Source organism: Eleginops maclovinus, chromosome 18 (genome assembly GCF_036324505.1).
Source record: "Eleginops maclovinus isolate JMC-PN-2008 ecotype Puerto Natales chromosome 18, JC_Emac_rtc_rv5, whole genome shotgun sequence".
NCBI lineage: Eukaryota > Metazoa > Chordata > Actinopteri > Perciformes > Eleginopidae > Eleginops > Eleginops maclovinus.
This window is the reverse complement of record NC_086366.1, coordinates 23,677,657-23,697,835: the sequence shown is the minus strand read 5'-3', so window position 1 is coordinate 23,697,835 and position 20,179 is coordinate 23,677,657. Positions and strand designations below refer to the sequence as shown.

Here is a 20,179-nt window from a genome sequence, read left to right as displayed (position 1 = left end):
ACATGAAAGCTTCACACATTACGAGGCATTTTATATCGTAACAGAAAGCGCAAAACTCTCTTCTACTTGTGCTTACCCAAGATATTATTACCAAAAGCTCATTGACTGCAAGACCACGGAACCCAGATGTGCTGAAATGCTAACTCATTCTGGGTTAGGGACTCATTCCTGCACCACTGTACTGCTTTATGTACAGGAGCGTAGCACTCATGTATGCAGACTCTGGGGAAAGGTTCAACAAAGACGTCTTGAGGACGCACAAAGTATTATTTTGTCAAAAAAGCTTTTATTGAAACAACAATCCCACAAAGAAACATACTTTTATACATTCATATATATATTGATATATTTAACGCTTCATACTGCAACTCACTGAGGCAGGACTGTGTTGTTCAAAACACTGTGGTAACGTAATGCAAACCCCTGGTAAGGATTGGTATACAGAACGAAGCACCTCAGCCCATTCATGAGACAAAACAAGTGGAAATGAAAACCTTTGGCACCAGCACTGACTTACTGCCAAACATGATTGAAGGCTGATTTGCAGCCACCTTCTTACAGAAATGCACAGGGAAACACGAGAGGCACACTTTCCGTTCATCACAAAATGAAAGTGACGATCAAGAAACAGAGGATTCCTAGAATACTGTATCTCCGAAAAGCGTCATTGTGGATTATCATGTGAAAACATTTCTATCAAGAGTGAACATGGAGCTCTTTAACGCCAGACAGCCGGGTTTAAATTACTTTCAAAGTCGCTCCAATTTCATATTGTAACTTCTACATGTAGCAAACAGTAATGTTAGTGACACCTCCGCAGCCACAGTGTCCAACCTCTAAAGAAATGTAACACTCTCTCTGGGCTGTAGCAATAAGACTCGTAACCATTTGTTGACTTTCACATCTATAAGGTTAACAAAAAGACAAAAATACAAATGTTGGAAAAAATAGATATAAATGGCAAAGTGGGGAAAGAAACGCTTATAAACTTGTTTATAGACATTTTCATATATACAAACATATGACATAAATCTCAGAGTACAGGAGGGGGGGGGGGGGGGGGGGCACGCACACTTAAATAAATTCAAGCATACTATTGCCATTTCTCTCACCAGTCCGCAACATTTTTAGGGGCGGACTGCACTTACATCATGTGGTCGGCCCAGTTGTTGTTGTGCAATTTACAGAGGTTTTGTTGACAGCCAGTTAGCACAAAGTTATGTTTACAACGAGGGTTTATCGTTTCAACACGATGTGTGTAGGCTAGGGGCCACAGCCTGTGTTGAATGCCTTGCTTTCTCGTTCATCTTTAGCAGAAGCCATTTGCTGCCTGAACCATTTACATCTTCGTTGCTACATGTTTCACTGTGCGTTCCCACCACCAGCAATCATAATGTAATGCTAGTTGGTGAGCCGTTCAGAAACAGTAGACTTCCGAGAGCGGTCAGACAGTGATCCAAATGAAAAAATTCAACTTTCTATGGTGCTTCTCTGGTGAACACACACACAAGATTTTTCCAAGGCCAATACAGATATCTCAAAGACATTTCTCCACTGCAGTTTCTTGTCATTCACCAACTGAAATATTTCAGAGAGGAAACAATAACTGCTTGGACCTGTTCTTCTCTTAAGCCATGGCGATAATGTAAAGATACTTTACAGTCCACACATTTATCATTGGCCTTTTGAAATCCTGCATCTTTTTAAAAATCTCACCCCTTTTGCTGACCCACCTCAAAACAGTGCTACGGCCCCTTCAAGTTGGAAGTAAACATGAAGGGTGAACTGAACCTGGAAGAGGAGCTGCTGGTATCCCACACATGTAACAGGGGGGACAGGAGGGCCCGGAAAATGTTGACCTTTCCGGTATGGATGGTGTGCTAGCTACTGCAGAACTTACAAAAATAAATATTTACAGAACAACACGGGGGGAGGGGGGTTCTCAGCTTCTCTCTCCTCCTGTCCTGATTGCATTTGTTCAACAAAGTTCTGTGAAAGAGAGTTTTCTAGGAAGTATTTTTGTTGGTTTTCAAGCACAATGCCGCTGCGACATGAGCAGTTGGGTCAGCTGGTGGAGGGTTAAATGATTTTGTAGGTCAGGTAGTCGCGGAGCGGTGTAGGAATGGCCAGGGTCTCCACCTGCCGGGTGCTGGTCAGCCGGCGGACAGACATCCTACACATGTGCTGCAGACTGGCAACGCTACGAGGACACTCCCAGAAGTGCACGCTACCGTCACGAGTCCTAAAAACCAAAACAACAGGTTGAGGGTTAGGGCACTGATGCATCATAAACCAAACTGGGGCTCCATTCCAAATCGGCCCCTACGCCCTCTCCATGACAGAGTAGCACTTGTTCACCTGGTTTGCCAGGGGAGGTGCTGTTCCAAACCAACGAGAGTTAGTGAACCCTCCAACAGGAAATCTGCACGGGTCTTGATTAACCACCTGCCCTATGACCAAGTGCAACTTTGTTTTATGTCCCTCCCGAAACACGCTGTGTACAAATAGTTCGGTGCAAACATTTACTTGTAAACGTCATAAAATAAGGTTGATATTTAATGTCATACAGCAGTTTGAGGTCCTTAAGATTACATTGTAATTTACTTTTTATTTAGGATTATATAAACCTGAGTTTTTGTATATTTACAGGGACTCTTGCTAAAACCAAGCAGCTCATGTGACTACACACAGAGTTCACTGTCCGGGAGTGGCAGGTGGTAGGGGTTGGTTTGAAATGAGGCCAGTGAACTCAGCAAATCTAAAAACAGCAAAGAATGCCTGCCAATGACGCCTGCAAGCGGAGATAAAACACGGAGAACTGGTTCCTCTGCAGAAGTCAATACAGGTGTGTGTGTGTGTGTGTGTGTGTGTGTGTGTGTGTGTGTGTGTGTGTGTGTGTGTGTGTGTGTGTGTGTGTGTGTGTGTGTGTGTGTGTGTGTGTTCAGGGCGGTATGACTGAGCTTTACCCAGTAGCAAGGACACTCCCTTCAGCGGAAAAGGCACAGCAGAGGCCGTTAGTGAGGGAGCCGATGGCCTGAGGAGCTTTCTCCTCGATGCTCCAGAACCGCACCAGCCTGAGAAGAGACAGAAAACACATTGCTGTCACATTCCACTGCAGACACAGCTGCCCCTTCCCAGAGCTTCTTCCTGCCTCTCTCGTCAACATGTTTCTGCCAAATACTCTACTCTGCGCCATTGGAGATTAATGGCTACCCTGTGAGAGTCATGTGACTCATCCAAACACACCAGCATACAGTAGCTCTTTTCTCCCCCGTCCCATTAAGACTCATGACTCGCTGCGAGATTTAAAAACAAGCAGCAGCAAACAGTGAGGCTTTTCTGCTGCGCCACGCTGTTTACATATCAGCCCGCGTTAACTCAACTAAAGGAAAGGGTTCTCTACCTAAGGAAACACCTTTTTAGTTTTTAAGGTTCCCTAAAAAAATAATCAGATTTTCCTCTAAAAGGACAGCTAGAAAGCAATAAGACCCAAACCAACAACAAAACCCAGAGATAGAGGTAAAGAAAAACAGGTTCACGAATGTAACTTTAACCCTCAGTCTGTGGCGTACCTGTCATCCGTTATGCTGGCGATGTGGCGGCCGTCAGGGCAGAAGCTCACAGAGCGAACCCAGCGGTCATTGGCCCCCCCGGCAAAAATGGGTGATGGAGGAGGGAAGAGGTGGCTGTGAGAGAAAGGAGAGCAGGTGCTTAGCAGCAGCAGCATTAGTGTCACAGCAAAGTTTCTAAGGTTAAAAATAAACAGTTGGTGCAGAACCTCCCTTTACAATTAATAAGTCTTTAGCTTCTAAGTAAATCAAACATCTGAACACTTCAGCAGTGGGGGCTTTGCAATAGAGTGGTGCGGGAATGAGTCCTAAAATTTGGTAATGAGATATGATTTTACAACTTCCTGTTCCCTTGACTAGAAGCTGGTGTTTTCTTGTTTTTAATGTTCGCTGACGGTAATAAGGTCTGTGGTTGATACAAGCTTAAACAGATATTCACGTTTTGTTCAATCACATCAAAGTTGTCAGTAAAAGCTGCACTTGTGAATGTTAAAAGCTTCTAATTGACGAAATGACAATGACAAACAAGTTTACCGCTTTAGGGTTATTTTACGCCCAACCACACATTTATTTGTTATGCATTTCATTCAGTCGCTAATCGGAATACTGGATTAACCCCACCCTGACCAGGACAGTGATGGATAATAACGCACTGCAGGGCAGCGTGTTATTTTCGTACCCGAGTTCCAGCAGGATGGTGGCCTTGTGGTGGTCCCATACGATGACCCGGGTGTCATAAGAGGCTGTGGCCAACAGCGCCCCATCTGGTGAGAACTCACAGGACACCACGTCATTGTGGTGCCCCTCCAGCTTCCGGATCAGGGTTAACTTATCCATGTTCCATAGGAACACCTGCAACGGGAAGAGAGGCCTGTTAGAGCCAACGCATTGATTTCAGACAGTACAGATGTGCTACTTTACACTTAATCATGACTATATAGCATTTAAAAAATGTAATTAAGCAGAAGGAATTAAAACAGAATTAAACAGTCAAGTTATGCTCAGTGTCATTTTTATGCTTTGTAACCTTTAACCAGGCCCAAAAAACAAAAGAGCACATGCTTCACAAGCAGCAAGGCTACATCAAAATGCAACACTACACCTACATTTACATAATAGCTTTAAGGTGCAATCATTTAAATGTATACATCTTTTAATACATTATTAAAACATTCTAAGTAAACGATAGAGAAAAAAGAGAAAAGAAAACAAGTAGTAACTTAAGGTAACATAAAGTTACTCCACTGGTTTCCCCTTTCAGAGTTTTAGTTCACTGTGTCTACAATAGGCTCGCAGCTCCGGCAGAAGCCTACGAAGAGAGACAGATACTGCAAGAGAAAAGAATATTTTATGGCCAAAGGAATGATACCTCTGGCACAAAACACATATGCACACACCCGCACACACACACACACTAAATCATCTGTAAAAACCAGTGACGGTCAGAATTTGTGCCCAAAAATCAACTTCTTGAAGTGCTGCTTGTTAACGAAAGCAGTTCATAATCTACATTAGACTCATAACAGTATCATGCAGACTGATAGCTAGTTTCTCCATTGGAGTTACAGTTAGCATTAGCAATGTTAGCATTATTTTCTCTGTCAGATTTGTGTGAGCTGATGTAATATTGCAGTTAAATTGTTCCACTGTTGCTGCCAACAGCTGAAATACGTGGATCATTTTTATTGAAGCAGAAAAAAGCCCCAGGAGAACAGCAGATGGAAAAGTTACCACACTATGGGTCAATTTGTCGAATGTTTTCTCAATAACAGCTTAGCTCTTTTGCAAGTTTTAAAGCAGTGCTCTGTAAACACACATGAAACACTTCTGTTTAGACCCTAAACCTGCACCATACTTCTATTAGAGAAAGGGGTTTGTGTAACATTTGCAAATCATTGACAGTAAAGGGGGGGGGGGGGCATTAGCGGCACTAGAATTCTACACAGTATGCTACGAGGGAAACACTTACACTGAAAGCTACAGAAATCCTAGTAACAAAAGAGAAGTGTGTGCAGTAAGTGGACAGATGGAGCTACTTAGGATGGGGGTGGGGTTAGGTAGGGGTGAAAGAAGATAGGTGGGGTTGAAAGAGGGAGTATTTAAGAACTGACTTTAAACTGAAATTAAAAATAAATAGAGGGACTGCGACAGCAGAGGTAGACAGACACGGAGCAGCACCTACGTACAGGGTGGGGCCAGGCTGCCCCTGGCCTTGGGGCAATGCGCCCTGTGCGTCCCCGGTTTGCACCGGCTGCTCAAAATGTCAGCGCGGCGCTCCCTTCAAAACCAATCACACACTGAGCTCTGCCACCACCTGTGACAGGGAGAGCAAGACACACACTGTAGGGACACACACAGCCTAACAGAGCTACTACCACCAATAACAACCATGAGCACATTGATCTAGAGCTGCAGCAGTGTAGGTGAGGTCAACCCATGGGCGGGGGCGGGGAATCTATAGAATCGATATCCAGAAAAATGTCTGAGGTAAGTGCTGACGGAATATAGAGACTCAACTCATAATGTAAACAAAGACGGACTTGTATTTATTTTTTATCTGACCTTTGGATCGTATGCAGGGTGTCACATGAGGTCAGTTATTTAATAAATATATTTGAAGCTTCCCCTTATGTAATGATTCAAAGATTTTCTTTGGTTGCCCCCACTTCAACATGAATACTTTTCACTGCGTCATTTGGAAAAAATTACACATTTTAAATATTTTTTTCCCAGGTAACTATTCTGATAAATTAAAGGCCATGATCATTCATGAAAGGTTTTTGACATTAGCATTGAAATAAATGTAAATGTTCACGGTGTATTGCAGATGAGTTCTGCCTAAAGGATTAAAAAATCCAACATGACTCCTTTGTTGAAACTGATGTTTTGAAGGAGAATATTCCTAAACTTGTATCGTATTTTGTCCTTTAGATTGAAGTAGTGAATGACTTTAGGTGGCTGAATACATTAGGCCTTTCGTTTTATATATTAAAAAGCATTAATTGGATGTTTTCCAGTTCTAAAATATGTTATTTTGTAGTAATCTCACGAGTCATGGGGAAATGCCAATTTTTCACATGTAGTTTTCTGTATAAAAAAATTCCATAGACCAAAGAATACTTGAAAATATTATCACTATTCATTTGAACCAAATATTGAGCTTACTGCAATCTGGATATCATTATACCGCTAATATTTTTGATTAATTGTGCAGCCCTATTTCAGTAAATGTTATAATAAAACTAGTTTACCATACATGTACACACTATAATATAACAATAGTAAAACAGTTGCCTGCTGAGCATGCAAACTTTAGAACACCAAAAGCATGTTTTTTTGCACTGCAAACAAAACCAAAACAGTTGGCACAACTTATCATGACACCGAGCACAGTTTGTTCTTAGGTGGGCTGGGCATTTGTAATTCCATTGAGCATTTCAACAAGATTGGCTAGCCATTACATCAAAGTAAGTAAAGAGGAACTTGAGTACGTACTGCTTTGCCGGCGCCCACTGAGCACAGGACGGATGAGTCGGGGGAGAAGGCGCTGCAGTACACCCAGTTCTGATGCCCCCGCAGAACCTTCACCATGTTACCTGCCAAACAGAAACAGCGTTATCTCAGGCAGGAGCCGGACACCGTGTACTTCACTGTCACAAACCACACGTTTTGAGGCATTATGTTACGATTTTTCTTTAGGCATTTGTAACTCTTTTTTTTAAACCAGAGAGTCTGTTAACCCGCTGAGGCAAATGTGTGATTTTTGTATATTTGACTATATAAATGACATTTTATTTTGTTTCATTTAGTTAGCAGGCTGGCCACATGAGACACTTCCTTTTTCATGGGATATCACCACACTATGCGTTAAGATAACAATGGTCATTAAATGTAAACGAAGAACTTTGCATAGGGATTATGGCTATTTGACATAAAAACAATCAAAAAGGGTAGCCTAAACAGAAAATAATAATTCAGAGGTCTTGTGTTTCCCCGTTCAACACCCTGATGTGAGTTGAAAATAGTGACACTGTTCTACTTCCCCTCTGAAGGAATACAAAAAAAAAGAGACATACCATCATCTTTGAGGTCCCACACGCGGAGGGTCTTATCTCTGGAGGCAGACACCAACATGAGACTGCCATCGGGAGCAAAGGTCAAGTCTCGCACTAATTCAGTATGATCCATCAGATTCAGCAAAAGTTTTCCTAAAGAAAGACAGCCAAGGAAACAGAGAATTCATGAAAAACACATCCATAATGAAGAGCAACTAACCCTTAGTCAGGAGGAACGCTTGTACAACATTACGAGTCAGAAACGATGCCTCTTCTGTTAAAGCACACCTAAAGGGTTTTACAAATGTATACCCATGTCAAACTGAAGTCAACATTGTAAAGAATGAGTACGTCTTAAGATGACGTCACTCAAACATGGTAACCCTCTTTATTTCAAATTCCTACTTTGGCACTAAAGTATTGCTAAATATCCTTTAGAATGTTCTGTAATCCACGCCTTACTTTAGAAACTTCATTATGATCGTTTTATTTTGTAGGCCGACCCAGATGTTAGCAACGTAGGGTCTCCCTCCATGAAAAACAATTAGATTTTTTCTCAACTCAGAATGTTGTAGAAAAATCGAGTCTATGATACTTGCATGTTTTGTTCAGCAGTAAAATCTCCACATACTAACAGGACTTTTGTGATTTTTCAAGCGTAAATGCAATCTTTTTAGGTTAACCGCTAACGTAATAATACACAGAAATGACATCACGGTCACATGACTTCACCTCAACACTGCTAGGTTAAAGGCAGACTTGTGTACGGTGCGATGACGTTTACTAGTCTCATTAAGCCACATTTTTTTAAGGCATGTAAAAAGAGATGTATGAGTAGCTATTTACTGATATATTTGATGTCGTAGAATAAAACAAAAAAATCTCTTAAGCTTGTATTAACCACAGACTTTATGACTCGAAGCTTATAAAACACGAAAAAAACGTCAACACGACGGAGCCAAAAGTGCTAACTAATTCCCAGGGTTTTGGGACTCACTCCTGCCGATCTGATAACCAACTAATGAAGATATTCCCTCACCAGTGTATACATCCCAGATCTTGATGCGACCGTTGTTAAGGCCCGTTGCCAGTAGCAGCTGGTCCTGACCGAACTTGAAGCGGTGCCACTCGATGTTAACGCAGCGGCTCTGCTTCTCGGGGACGGACGAGCCGAAGGCGAGGCCCCAGACGATGTCACCGCAGTCGATGGTGTGTTCGCGGGGCTCGTTGGCCGCCTGGATTTCCTGGCTTCCGTTGCTGTTCTGACGGGACAAACGGCGGGGGCTCGAGGCATTGGTGGCCTCTCCATCGTGACCGATTGAACTGCAGCAGAAGAGGGAAAAGAGATACAAGAGACAGCCAAGATGAGCAGTTGGGCTTAAAACTGAATGACTAAATACTTCAAAATATGTCCACATGTGTTGATGAGCGCTGTTTATTTAAGAATATCATTAATAATGAAGTTAGCTCACTCTGTAATAAACATTTCCTAAGACTCCTCATTGATGAGTGGATGCACACTTCCTTTTGTGCTTAGATATGGTAAAGGTTTCCATCATGAACTCGCTTATTACTGAATACGCTATAGGATATTTGGAGTAAAAAAGGTCATCTAATTTTTGTGGGAGACACACTGCTTTGGATGTTTGATCACCACAAGCAACGCGATTATGTGAAATCACATCAGGAACACAGGAGGGATTCTAAACTCCAAAACACTGCTACTAAAGCACCAAAAGCTAAACAAAGAAGAAGAGATATCCCATCTAGTCTCCAGCATAGACACACTGTGAGCGATCCGCTGCTGCGAGACTGTACTGAAAAAAAATGCCATCACAGTTTGGCTTGGCGCGGATCAAGCAGAGCGCCCCAGGCTCATGGAAAATGTGTTTTGCACTTTAACAGATAGAGTGAAAGTCACATGGCCCTATTGAGTTGAGAGAAAAATGGCCCATTAAGCAGAAAGGGAGCCGATAATAAAAGCCACATGTCCTGGCAGAGGAGCAGCTTCTCCACATCTTCCTGAACTTGCAAACATGAAAGTATGCTGAATCAAGCGAGTTATATGTCGAGAATAATTCTGCACTGGACCTGCGTAAGCTAATGGTCAGCAGTTGGCATAATACAATCAGCATCAAAGTTCAGCTTTATTTTAGTCTCAGGGGAAATTGATGGTTAACTAAATTCCAATGATTTACCAAACTGCAGATAAGGTTTGAAAATAAAGTCCATGTGCAAGTTTTGTGTCCTTGATGTTTGTTTTGGGCTTTCTCTTTACAGCCTGTGTTGTTTATTGAACTGGACAAGGAGGGAGTCATATGGATTATTTTTTGAAAAATGGACTAAAAGACACACTATTTTTGATATGGAAAAAGAATCTTTGTATTCAAAACGGACATTAAGAAAACATTCTGTACGGAAAAAGGGACAACTTTTGTTTGGATTTTTTCATGATAATTTGTTGATTTATTTGAGTTTGTTAATTGTATGTTTGTTTATTGGATATACTATATGTCTTTAAAAAATGTTTGGTATATAGTTGTATACTATATTTGGTTTTTTTTAATGTTTTGTCTAATTTTCCAGAATTAATAGTTACGAAACTATTATGACTTGAATGTGTGTCTTTGTTTTGTGTTGTAAAAATTATGTATTTGTGATAAAAATGTAAAAATGTCTATTTTTGATAATAAAAGATTAGAAAAACAAACAGCCTGTGTTGTTAAAGTCCTGAAGTTGATTCCGATACAATGTTTAGTGGGAGTGACTTGCAGTTTTTAAAGGGTACTTACAAGTTCTTCAGACATTTTGCCCAGGGAATGAGCCTCACAATGCGATGCCCCTGAGACCAGGCAAAGTAGGAACCATTGGGTGCAAAGGCTACTGTCCACGTCTCGCGTCCAGACTTCTGGTCGAAGGGAGCAACAGGCACCAGGAGTTCACCGATGAACTTTGCCTTACCTAGAACAAGAACATTGTTGTGTCAGCTACAGCCTTCAAAATATTTCCAAACATCCCACAGTAACCTCTTCATTCAAAAGGAATGAGAGGGCTTGTCACGGATGCAGGCATCTGATTGGCTTACTGTATCAAACAACATATTGATACAAAAACCAGATGGAAAACTTTACAAGAGAAAGGGAGAGGTGGAAAAGTACCCAGATGTTGTAAAAATGAACTACCACAGAATAGGAATACTCTTTCACAAGTCATGCATTCAAAATGTTTCTCAAATAGAAAAAGGTATTAGTATTAAAATAAATACTCATTATGCAGAATAATATAGTATTTGTTTTGATCATAATTATTGATGCAGTAATGGGTTTATCAAAGCTGGTAAAGGTGCAGCAAACTTGTGTAAAGTGCTGTTTATATTAATTATTACAAATCCAAATCTGCAAATAAACTCAATAAGTGAAATAGATGTAGTGGAGTAAAAGCACACAACATGAATTTACATCTGCATTGTAGTGGGGTAGAAGCAGAAAATAGCAACACATTTAAATAGTAAAAGTACAAGACTCTCAAAATTGTACTTGATGACAATAATTGGGTAAATGTACTTAGCACTACTTTATAGGTGCTACAGTTATGTCTTTTTTATGTTTAATAATTCTACTGGAGCTGTTTTTGTTTACCTGGATGTTTGTTTTTGTAAATTGTTGTTTCCATTGTATATCTTTAAAATGTTATGCATGCCTCTTCATTAATACGGTGCTATTGTTTTTCTCTTTACTTTTGCTGTTACAATGTATATGCCCCCTCTGTGGGACGAATAAAGGTATTCTAAATTCTAATACACGACTTGAAATGGTCAAAATTATAGTTGACAATATAATTTAGGCAATTACTCAAAATGCATGTGTATTTTAGAAACTTTCTGTGGGAAGTTATCTTTTTTACCATGGAGCGTGACCTACGTGTCGGACCATGAATCACTCGCTACACTGATGTCAGGGTGTTGGGGGAGGGACGCTTCAACCCAGGACCCAGCGAGAAAAAAAAATCCAAACATTGACGTACTTAAAAACAAACAAAGCGCGGACAGTGACAAAACCGTCACATGTAATAATGTTGTATACATATGTTAATTAAACTAAGCACTCTGTAGCAGAGACGGTGCTAACGCTAAAGGCATGAAGAGAGCTAAACTGGGTGCTAGCTGTGATGCTAAGCACCGAAACTGCACGCCCTGCAAGCCCATTGAACACAAGCTAAACGAGCTAGCTACGTTACACACACACATGCTAGTTTGATGCATTTTTAAGGTTTTAACGAACCGTAGAAAATAACATTTGAACGGTAACGGTTTGTACTTACCTATATCATTTTCGTTGACAGAGTCTGGGAAGCTTGCCATCTAAATAAGGGCACAGACCTAAGAGAAAAGCCAAGCACGGAATGTAAAACGGAAAAAATAGAGGAAATTGACAACTGGTGCGGAACTAGACCGCGGCTCTTCCTCCTCGGATGTCGGTTGTAATTCCTTGCCGAGCGTAACTTCCCTGGTGGAAAAATCAGTCGTCTTTCGGTCTTAGTGAAACTCTCGTGTTCTTTACTTTTGTTGATAATATTCTTTATTTTACGGGTTGAATTCCAGTTCTATACTGATACAGCTCAGGAAACAAAAAACTGTTTAACATGTAACTAAAGAGTTTGCTTTTGTTGAGTGCAGTACGATCCCTGATAGTACAATGGCTTCTAACCACAGGCTGATGTTCATTAAGAGGAGGTGACGAGGAACATCATACGTCATCACCGTTTCCATGGTAAAAGTATTAAGGCCTCCCCCTGGAATTCTCTCCCTGTAAAACCATTATCGCCACCCTGTGGTATTTAAATATTTTATGTCGTTGATAAGTCATTTATATTTATGTTTTATAGTCTTTTTTAGAACTACACAATTCCATACTATGTGTAATGCTAATACATAAGCAATACATATACAAACATTCCGTGTATGTGTAAACATACAAGGAAATAACATGTTTGATACAGATTTCATACATTATAAATATGCAGTAAATTGAACATATTTAATATTCTAAAACATAACAGCAACAACAGTAGTCAGTACATTTTTAAACACTAAACGTTAATGAAAACGCAATTAACATCAATAAAAACAAAAAAAGCTACCTTTATATAACTTGCACAATCTTAATTACAACATAACAGCCTATTCATTAATTAGGTTTCATGTATAACTATGTGTTCTGTGTATTACTTTTTTACATTTAGAAGGATTTTCCTTTTGTTATCCATAAATGTGAAGTTGAACATTAGTTGACTTCCTTAAATATTGCAGTGTTAATTTAAGATCAAGTTAAAACGCTGATCTTGCTGGTAACACATGTTGTAGAACAATATTAAGTAGACTTTGTGGTGGAAACTTCTGAAGCAATGGAGACGAAACAGAGAGACACTGGAGAGCAGGAACTTGATGGCAAAACACTGTTGGGTTTATTCGGAGTTACGGCCGGAGAATTGACAAGACATTTACTGTAGACACGAGTTGCTACAGCGGTTGCCAAACCAATTCTGAAGATCTCAGGGATAGAAAGAGGTTTTAACTAGTTCCAAATGGATAATCAACATTTTTCAAACGCCAGACTAAACAAGCTCGGACAATACGTTTAACTTAAACTGTCATCTAGGTCACAAATAAGGTGTTTACCGGAGCATAGTGGGCCAGATAAACTGGAGCTAGCTGTGCCTAAACAATAAAGCCAATCTTAGGTCAGCATGAGCTTGTACCCACTGTGGGAACAACAAGGCTTCGAAAGCCCAGGCTGCCCCTCCTTAATAAAGATAACAGCACCTGCAAGGCCGTAGAGCCAGGTCGAAGGAGGACAGAGAGAAGAGAGAGCAAACGAGCATTTACAAGTTTACACAGAATATTCCCTAACAGTTCCTCTCTTTTTATCAATTTTGATAACTTAATAAACCGTAATCTGATGATACATTTGTGTGGACTTGTAAAAATGAGACCCTTCAGAAAGGTTGTTGGCATTCTACAAATTGTTGCAAACAATCAGATTAAACCATCAATATTTCAGATTGAAACATTCAATCACAATGACTGACGCACCAGTCACAATACAAATCATCTGCCAACAGCGTTCTGGAGCATCTTTTTTTAAAGCACAGCGATTAACATACATGAAATTCACAGTTACATAACATAAGCATTTAAAGTTTTAATAAGTTTAATCATGAATTATTTGTTGTCGTTTATCTTTATCAGATTATCATTCATTGTTTTACTTATTTATTTACTTTAAAGCTATAAATCTAATTCAAAACTGAGCAACAGTTGTAAGCTGAACACTAGTCAGTATATCATTAACATTACTTAACTCAGGCTACAGTTAAAATCAATCAGTGCATAAATTGTAAGGCCACTTACAAGTGCCACTCACATGAATACAATTACGTTTATTTAGCTCAAACTAAAAATCAAATCACTGCAATTTCATTCTAGTCAAAGAAGTAAAGTTTATCAAATCAATGTTATTTCAAAATCTGAAAAGGAAATGTTAAACAATTCTCAAAAAGAAAAGACAAACCCTGGAAAAGAAGGATTACACTTTCTTAAAACTTGAATTCATAGATAAATGTAGCCTATCAATGATCTGACAACTGATCTGTACCAAATTAACTAAATCAATTACTTTTTATTAGCCATACTTCACCAAAAATGCACCTAGGGTACTTTGAAAGGGTTTGTGTTTATCTAATGTTGAATATGGAATATTCACTTTTAAGATTATCTTTTTCTGATTGGAGGAACAATTATGCTGAGTCATTGTTATATAAATGATTATACATACATTAGTTTTAGTTTTCTAAACTTACAATTCTATCCAGTACTTTAATTGTAGTTCTGTCTGTGCATAGAAAATATAAAAAGAGTAGTGTTGTTAAGTCTGATTTTTAGATGATATTAACATTATCTGTGATATTAGAAATATCTTATCATTCAATATCGAATAATCAGAAAACATATTTTTATTTTGAAAGTGTAACCTGATCTGACAAAATATATTAATCACCTTTATGTTTGGTCATTGCAAATATAGAAACAATTATTCATTGTATTTCTGGAAACTGTTCATTCAATTCAGAGTTCATCATTGTACGAGAGCTGGAAAAATAAAAAGTCTCTCCGACTTGTTCTCCTCCTCTCTTTAGGAAACCATTGTGAGTGTGGTGTGTAAAGGCATCCTGATACTGTAGATTAGCACTGAGGTGCTGATTGATTAAAACTCTTCTTCATCAGAGCGAAAGCCTTATTTCAAACCCCCCGCAATTGCTCTTTTGTGTGGCTCATTCAATGAGCTCTGTAGTGGACCCCTCCAGTGAAACAGAGGCTCATCCGCCTCTATTCCTCCTGCTATCAATGGTGAGAGCAGTGCCACTGCGTATTCCACGTGGCGCATCCAGGTGTCTCCCCCGTGATAGGAGAGGTTGGCAAAATAATATATTCCTCCAAGAAAAACGTGGATCCTCGTATTATAGAAACCTCCGAACTGGTCTCTGAACCCGACCTCCGAATCCGACCTCCGAACCCGACCTCCGAACCCGGCCTCATCCTGTAGCGTTGTCTGCTAGAGCCCACGAGCAGAATGTGAAGAGAAGAAACCCCTCTCATCTCACCTCGGCCTCGTGCTTCCTTGCAGGTGGCTGGGGGGGGCTCTCTGCACCCGGACAGTGTGGACCCTTTCTGTCTGACCCTTGGCCTTGAGAGCAGTCCTGGTTATCGGCACCCCACCTTATAGGGATGTTTTCTGATAGATGACAACTCAAAGAATTGGATTAGCACATTATCATTGAATTCAGAGAGGACAGGCCCCTCAGATTGCTTTGGGAGCCTTCCTGACACATGCACATGCACATTTAGAAAGTTTGTGTTAGTCATTCAACATGCAAGAATCATATACTATCAGTCCAGAGAAGATAAATGTTATTGTAGTTAAAGGTGAGCTAGTCCCTGTGGATACGCCCCCTTCCCAAAGATTCTAAATGTTATATTAGATCACCATTTACCGTTTGATAAAGAGTATTAGTTTACCAGGAAATAGATTTTCGCTTCCATAAAACATAGGTTTAACCAAATAGATGACTAAATATAATTGACTCTTCCCTCCCTTTTCTTACATATGTTACACACTGTGACATATGAAATAATAACTCAGGAGTTGATTTAAGCATGACACAGTTTAGCTAATGTACAATTGAGCAGCCTCAGTATCACCTGTGTGCAGCATGTTACAAACTCAATGGTGAGAAACAAATATTATGCAAAAATGGATTTAAGACCAGAGCATATCAGGAGGCAGAGCTGCATCCCCTTCACACCTGTCGTATTACTGATGGCATAGCATGGAGGATATTGGGTGTCTGAGGGTGTTATTGCTGAGAAATTTCAAACAAAATCAAAACCCTAAATTTGAAAACCAGTTTGCATTACTCCATTTAAGGTGACTTAACCAAAGGAAACAATAAGAGCTAATTGTGTTTGTAAGATGGGAATCTACAAATTGAAACGTTAGAGCTGAACAGAATGGTTGTATTGGAGCCTGACTTTCGTACAATCTTCAATTTTACTGGGTGGAAGCAGTGTCTATAATGTGAACACAATGTGAGGAGCAAAACTACACATTAAGAGGCCCCTGACCTTAGGCCTGTTTTTATCAATACAAAGAAATATTAGGGTCTTTTAACAGCTCACCAATAATCAGGCATCATATGCATAGCAGTGTGAATAGCCTTAAAAAATAAAACCACTCTGCGGTAACGAGAGTCATGTATCTGAACCAAAATGCCCTAAGTGAAGCCGCTAGTCTCATCTTCCTGACCCGAGGTTGGTGCTGATGTGAAAGCGCAGCTTCCAAGTCTTTAAAGCAGATGTCATGCTTTCAGTTCATGGCCCAGTGGGGGGGGGGCAGACCTATGTGGGACATTATCAACGGCTGTATTGTTCGTGTGCCTGCCTGAGTCTTTGGTGGAGGCGTGGTTGAGGAGTGTCACCCTCTGTGGAAACAGGAAATGATTGCCATTCTCGGACCAGACCCATGAATGTCATTGCAAGTACAGCAGCATAGAAACTCTCAGACTCAGCCGGACCCTAGCAGGGGCAGAACTGGGAAGTGGAGCCGTCCAAGGCCATAGACAAAATGGAACCACATACTAACACAAAGGGACACAAGGTCATCAATGTCTCTCTTTACCTTTGGCCTATTTGTAAAATCGAAATATTAGAAAATAATGTTGAACCACTAATCCACCATCAAATTTAGAGTCACTTTAAATATTTACTTATGGATTGAAGTAAAACTCAAATTAACATTAGAACTAAAGTCAGTCAAAAAAAATTGACTTGCGCGGATCAGAATCTAATCAATACACCAGGGATAACACGGATAGGTACATTACAGGAGCGTTAAGACACCTCAACATGCACACTTCTTCTAGTAGTAGTGATGAGAGGACAGGTCTAATGTTTTGAACACAATTATCATGTAAAAGTCATTTATTTATATTATTTTATTACCCCATTTAATGTAACAATTATTTAAAGAATGTGGAGACAAGTTCAGCAGTCCCAACACCGTACAGACACCCAGTGTTAAGGAATGTGAAACCTGACAACAGCTTGTCCGCACAAGGTTAAAACATTTGGGACAGCTATGAGAACGTGAAGTGCCTGTTATGAAAAACACTTTGATGCTTAGACTAAACCAAAAGGAACATGGGTTGGAAGAAGTGCAATTTTTAACATGACTGTAAAAAAATGAATTACATTTGACATGACTTTCTTTATTAGAATTAGATTTGGTTTAAGTAGAACATTTTAAAGTATTTGGCTTGCTACACAAAGTGATACTGATCTCTGGCTGTTATGATTTGGAAGATACATAAAAAGTTTAAGTGGAGAGGCTATTGGATAACAAAAATATATTTACCTTTATCCTTTAATTACTTATTGTTAAGAGACTGCAACATTAGACTTTTTAAAGAATTGCTCAATTCCTTTAATGACAATAATAACATAAACATAAGATTGATAAAGTGCTTTTCCTACACTGAGTAACTTTATTTTATTTGTTATGATTGTTGATATGGTGCCGTTTATTTTGATCTACTGTTAAAACGTTGCACTCAAAAAACACACATATTGAAGTATATATATTAGAATATATTGATCCTTGCATTTACCAGGGAGCTTAGAGCTTTAGTTATTTTCTTTTTTCTAAGATTGGTTTCAGGAAACTTAAAGTATTCTCAATGATGAATTATAATTAACTCTCTGAATTAAATTAAAGTCTAAGGCGACCAAATGTGTTTATGAGAAACAATTGAAGCATTTTAATGTAGAATGTTAAACTATATTCAAACTAATTAAACTTTAACTTATATTAATTATCTGATTCCAGTGGCCAGTTGGAACAGATAATCAACAAAGTTTTTATTTCTTTTGCAGCAACAGGGCAAAATGTTTCTACAGTGATTCCTATTCTGTCTGAATCTAGTTCTGTCAGCTTTGATTTTGAATCTGTTCAATACATAAAGTCTATCATTATTACCATACAATATATAGACTAAGAACAAATGAAAAATAAAATAATATAAAATTGACCTAGGACATATTACAGATTTTGCAACCCTGGTCTCCTCAGGCAGGTCGTACCACGACCAGCAGTGATGCCTCTGAGGCCCTCGGGGTGCAGGACGGGTCATAGTTCTTTACAAAAAGTCACAAACATAACTTAGGATGAGGCCTCACAGGGCCTTAAAGTCAACACTAACATCTTAAAACTGATTCTAACAGCAATCTAATCTAATTTTCTTCTTACATCTGGACTGGACTTATTATTAGTGGTTACAAGTCATGCACTAGACGGCGGTTAGACAAACCAACATAGACCCCCAATACAAACAATCAGACAAACAAACATGAACTCTCAATAAACCAAAGTGCATCAGCAAGTTCACTCAGCTCAATTTCAAATGTAAGGGGTTTCAGCGGGGGCAGGGGTGGTCACCAAGTGCGATGCCACAATTTTTTTCACATTCCTTGTATACAAGTAAGATCGGTCCCAGAAGAGTGTCCAAGAGCAATAACTAGCTTATCCTCTTGCAACCCACACTAACCTACACGCTAATGAGTGCTATGTCCCCCCGATCAGGGGAGACAGACTCCTACCACCCCACAATCCTCTTTCCATCCAGCACCACGCAGTTAGTTATAGTCTTCCTCGGACCAGCTCTATCCACTAGTGATCAAGTTCATAATCAACGATGAAACACACCTGATTTCAGAAACTCGCATGCCACCTCACACCAGTAACCAATTAGCCTATCATTTTATTTCTGCACACCCAAGCTGCCCGACCCTCCAGCAAGTAGAGCCGGGAAACAGTCAGGCTGTGCCTTTAGACCCCCTCTCTACGGGGGTGGTGGAGGGAGTAAGAGTTTGGGCCCAGGCTGTGCATTCCCTCCCAACGACACTCTCCAGGTATTTCAGAGTCGGTACAGTGTCTCACACCTCCGTAATTGAAAGCTGGAGCGGTGTCTAGGGAGGCGATATATGTGGATATCTCAAGCTGTTTCTCATAAACTGTTTGTGCTGACCGCTGAAACCACCATCATTTGGGATTAATAAACATTAGCTTAATAAACCGCCTTTGCAACCAGAAGTTTCTCTTAATCTTATTCTGTTTATTAAGGTTTGTTTGAACAGGAGCTGTGTGTGTGTGAAAGGCATGTGTGCCCCCCGCAGCACACTCAGAGGAGCTCGGCCAGGACAGAGTCCCCAGACACCGACCTCCTAGGCGTTAGAAAGCCTCAAATGTCCAGTAGTCAAAATCAAACAAAGCAATTCTATACAGGTAATTTTAGGATACCGTCAATCACAGATACTGGCAAGGCAATGTTCAAAAGCAAGAGTTTGAAATCACACTTACCAGCTCTGCTGACAACGCCAATTTGTGGTGGAAACTTCTGAAGCAATGGAGACGAAACTCAGAGAGACAATGGAGAGCAGGAACTTGATGGCAAAACACTGTTGGGTTTATTCGGAGTTACGGCCGGAGAATTGACAAGACATTTACTGTAGACACGAGTTGCCACAGCGGTTGCCAAACCAATTCTGAAGATCTCAGGGATAGAAAGAGGTTTTAACTAGTTCCAAATGGATAATCAACATTGTCAGAGCAGCAGACTAAACAAGCTCAGAAAATACGTTTAACTTAAACTGTCATCTAGGTCACAAATAAGGTGTTTATTGGAGCATAGTGGGCCAGATAAACTGGCGCTAGCTGTGCCTAAACAATAAAGCCAATCTTAGGTCAGCATGAGCTTGTACCCACTGTGGGAACAACAAGGCTTCGAAAGCCCAGGCTGCCCCTCCTTAATAAAGATAACAGCACCTGCAAGGCCGTAGAGCCAGGTCGGAGGACAGAGAGAAGAGAGAGCAAACGAGCATTTACAAGTTTACACAATAATTTTAGAGAAGCAGTTTTAAGACACGAGTGAGTTCAGTCCAATCAT

General features: G+C 40.0%; 1 protein-coding gene across 1 annotated transcript; it reads right to left on the bottom strand.

Annotated features, from left to right (window-relative positions):
• Positions 1 to 266: 266 nt before the first annotated feature.
• On the bottom strand, positions 267 to 12,593 carry wsb1 (WD repeat and SOCS box containing 1). The gene is made up of 9 exons (XM_063907675.1): positions 11,945 to 12,593; positions 10,417 to 10,585; positions 8,664 to 8,947; positions 7,646 to 7,777; positions 7,065 to 7,165; positions 4,249 to 4,421; positions 3,573 to 3,686; positions 2,967 to 3,074; positions 267 to 2,242 (listed from the first exon to the last, which is right to left on the bottom strand). The coding sequence occupies exons 1-9, from the start codon at positions 11,982 to 11,984 to the stop codon at positions 2,080 to 2,082; spliced, it is 1,284 nt and encodes a 427-aa protein (XP_063763745.1). The 5' UTR covers positions 11,985 to 12,593; the 3' UTR covers positions 267 to 2,079.
• Between the last annotated feature and the right edge of the window lie 7,586 nt (positions 12,594 to 20,179).

Excerpts from the sequence above, each read along its gene's own strand:
- wsb1 (XM_063907675.1), bottom strand. The coding sequence starts at position 11,984 with ATGGCAAGCTTCCCAGACTCTGTCAACGAAAATGATATAG. Across the intron at positions 10,586-11,944 it reads TGTCAACGAAAATGATATAG|GTAAGGCAAAGTTCATCGGT; the intron begins GTAAGTACAAAC and ends TTCTTGTTCTAG. Across the intron at positions 3,075-3,572 it reads GCCAGCATAACGGATGACAG|GCTGGTGCGGTTCTGGAGCA; the intron begins GTACGCCACAGA and ends GTCTCTTCTCAG.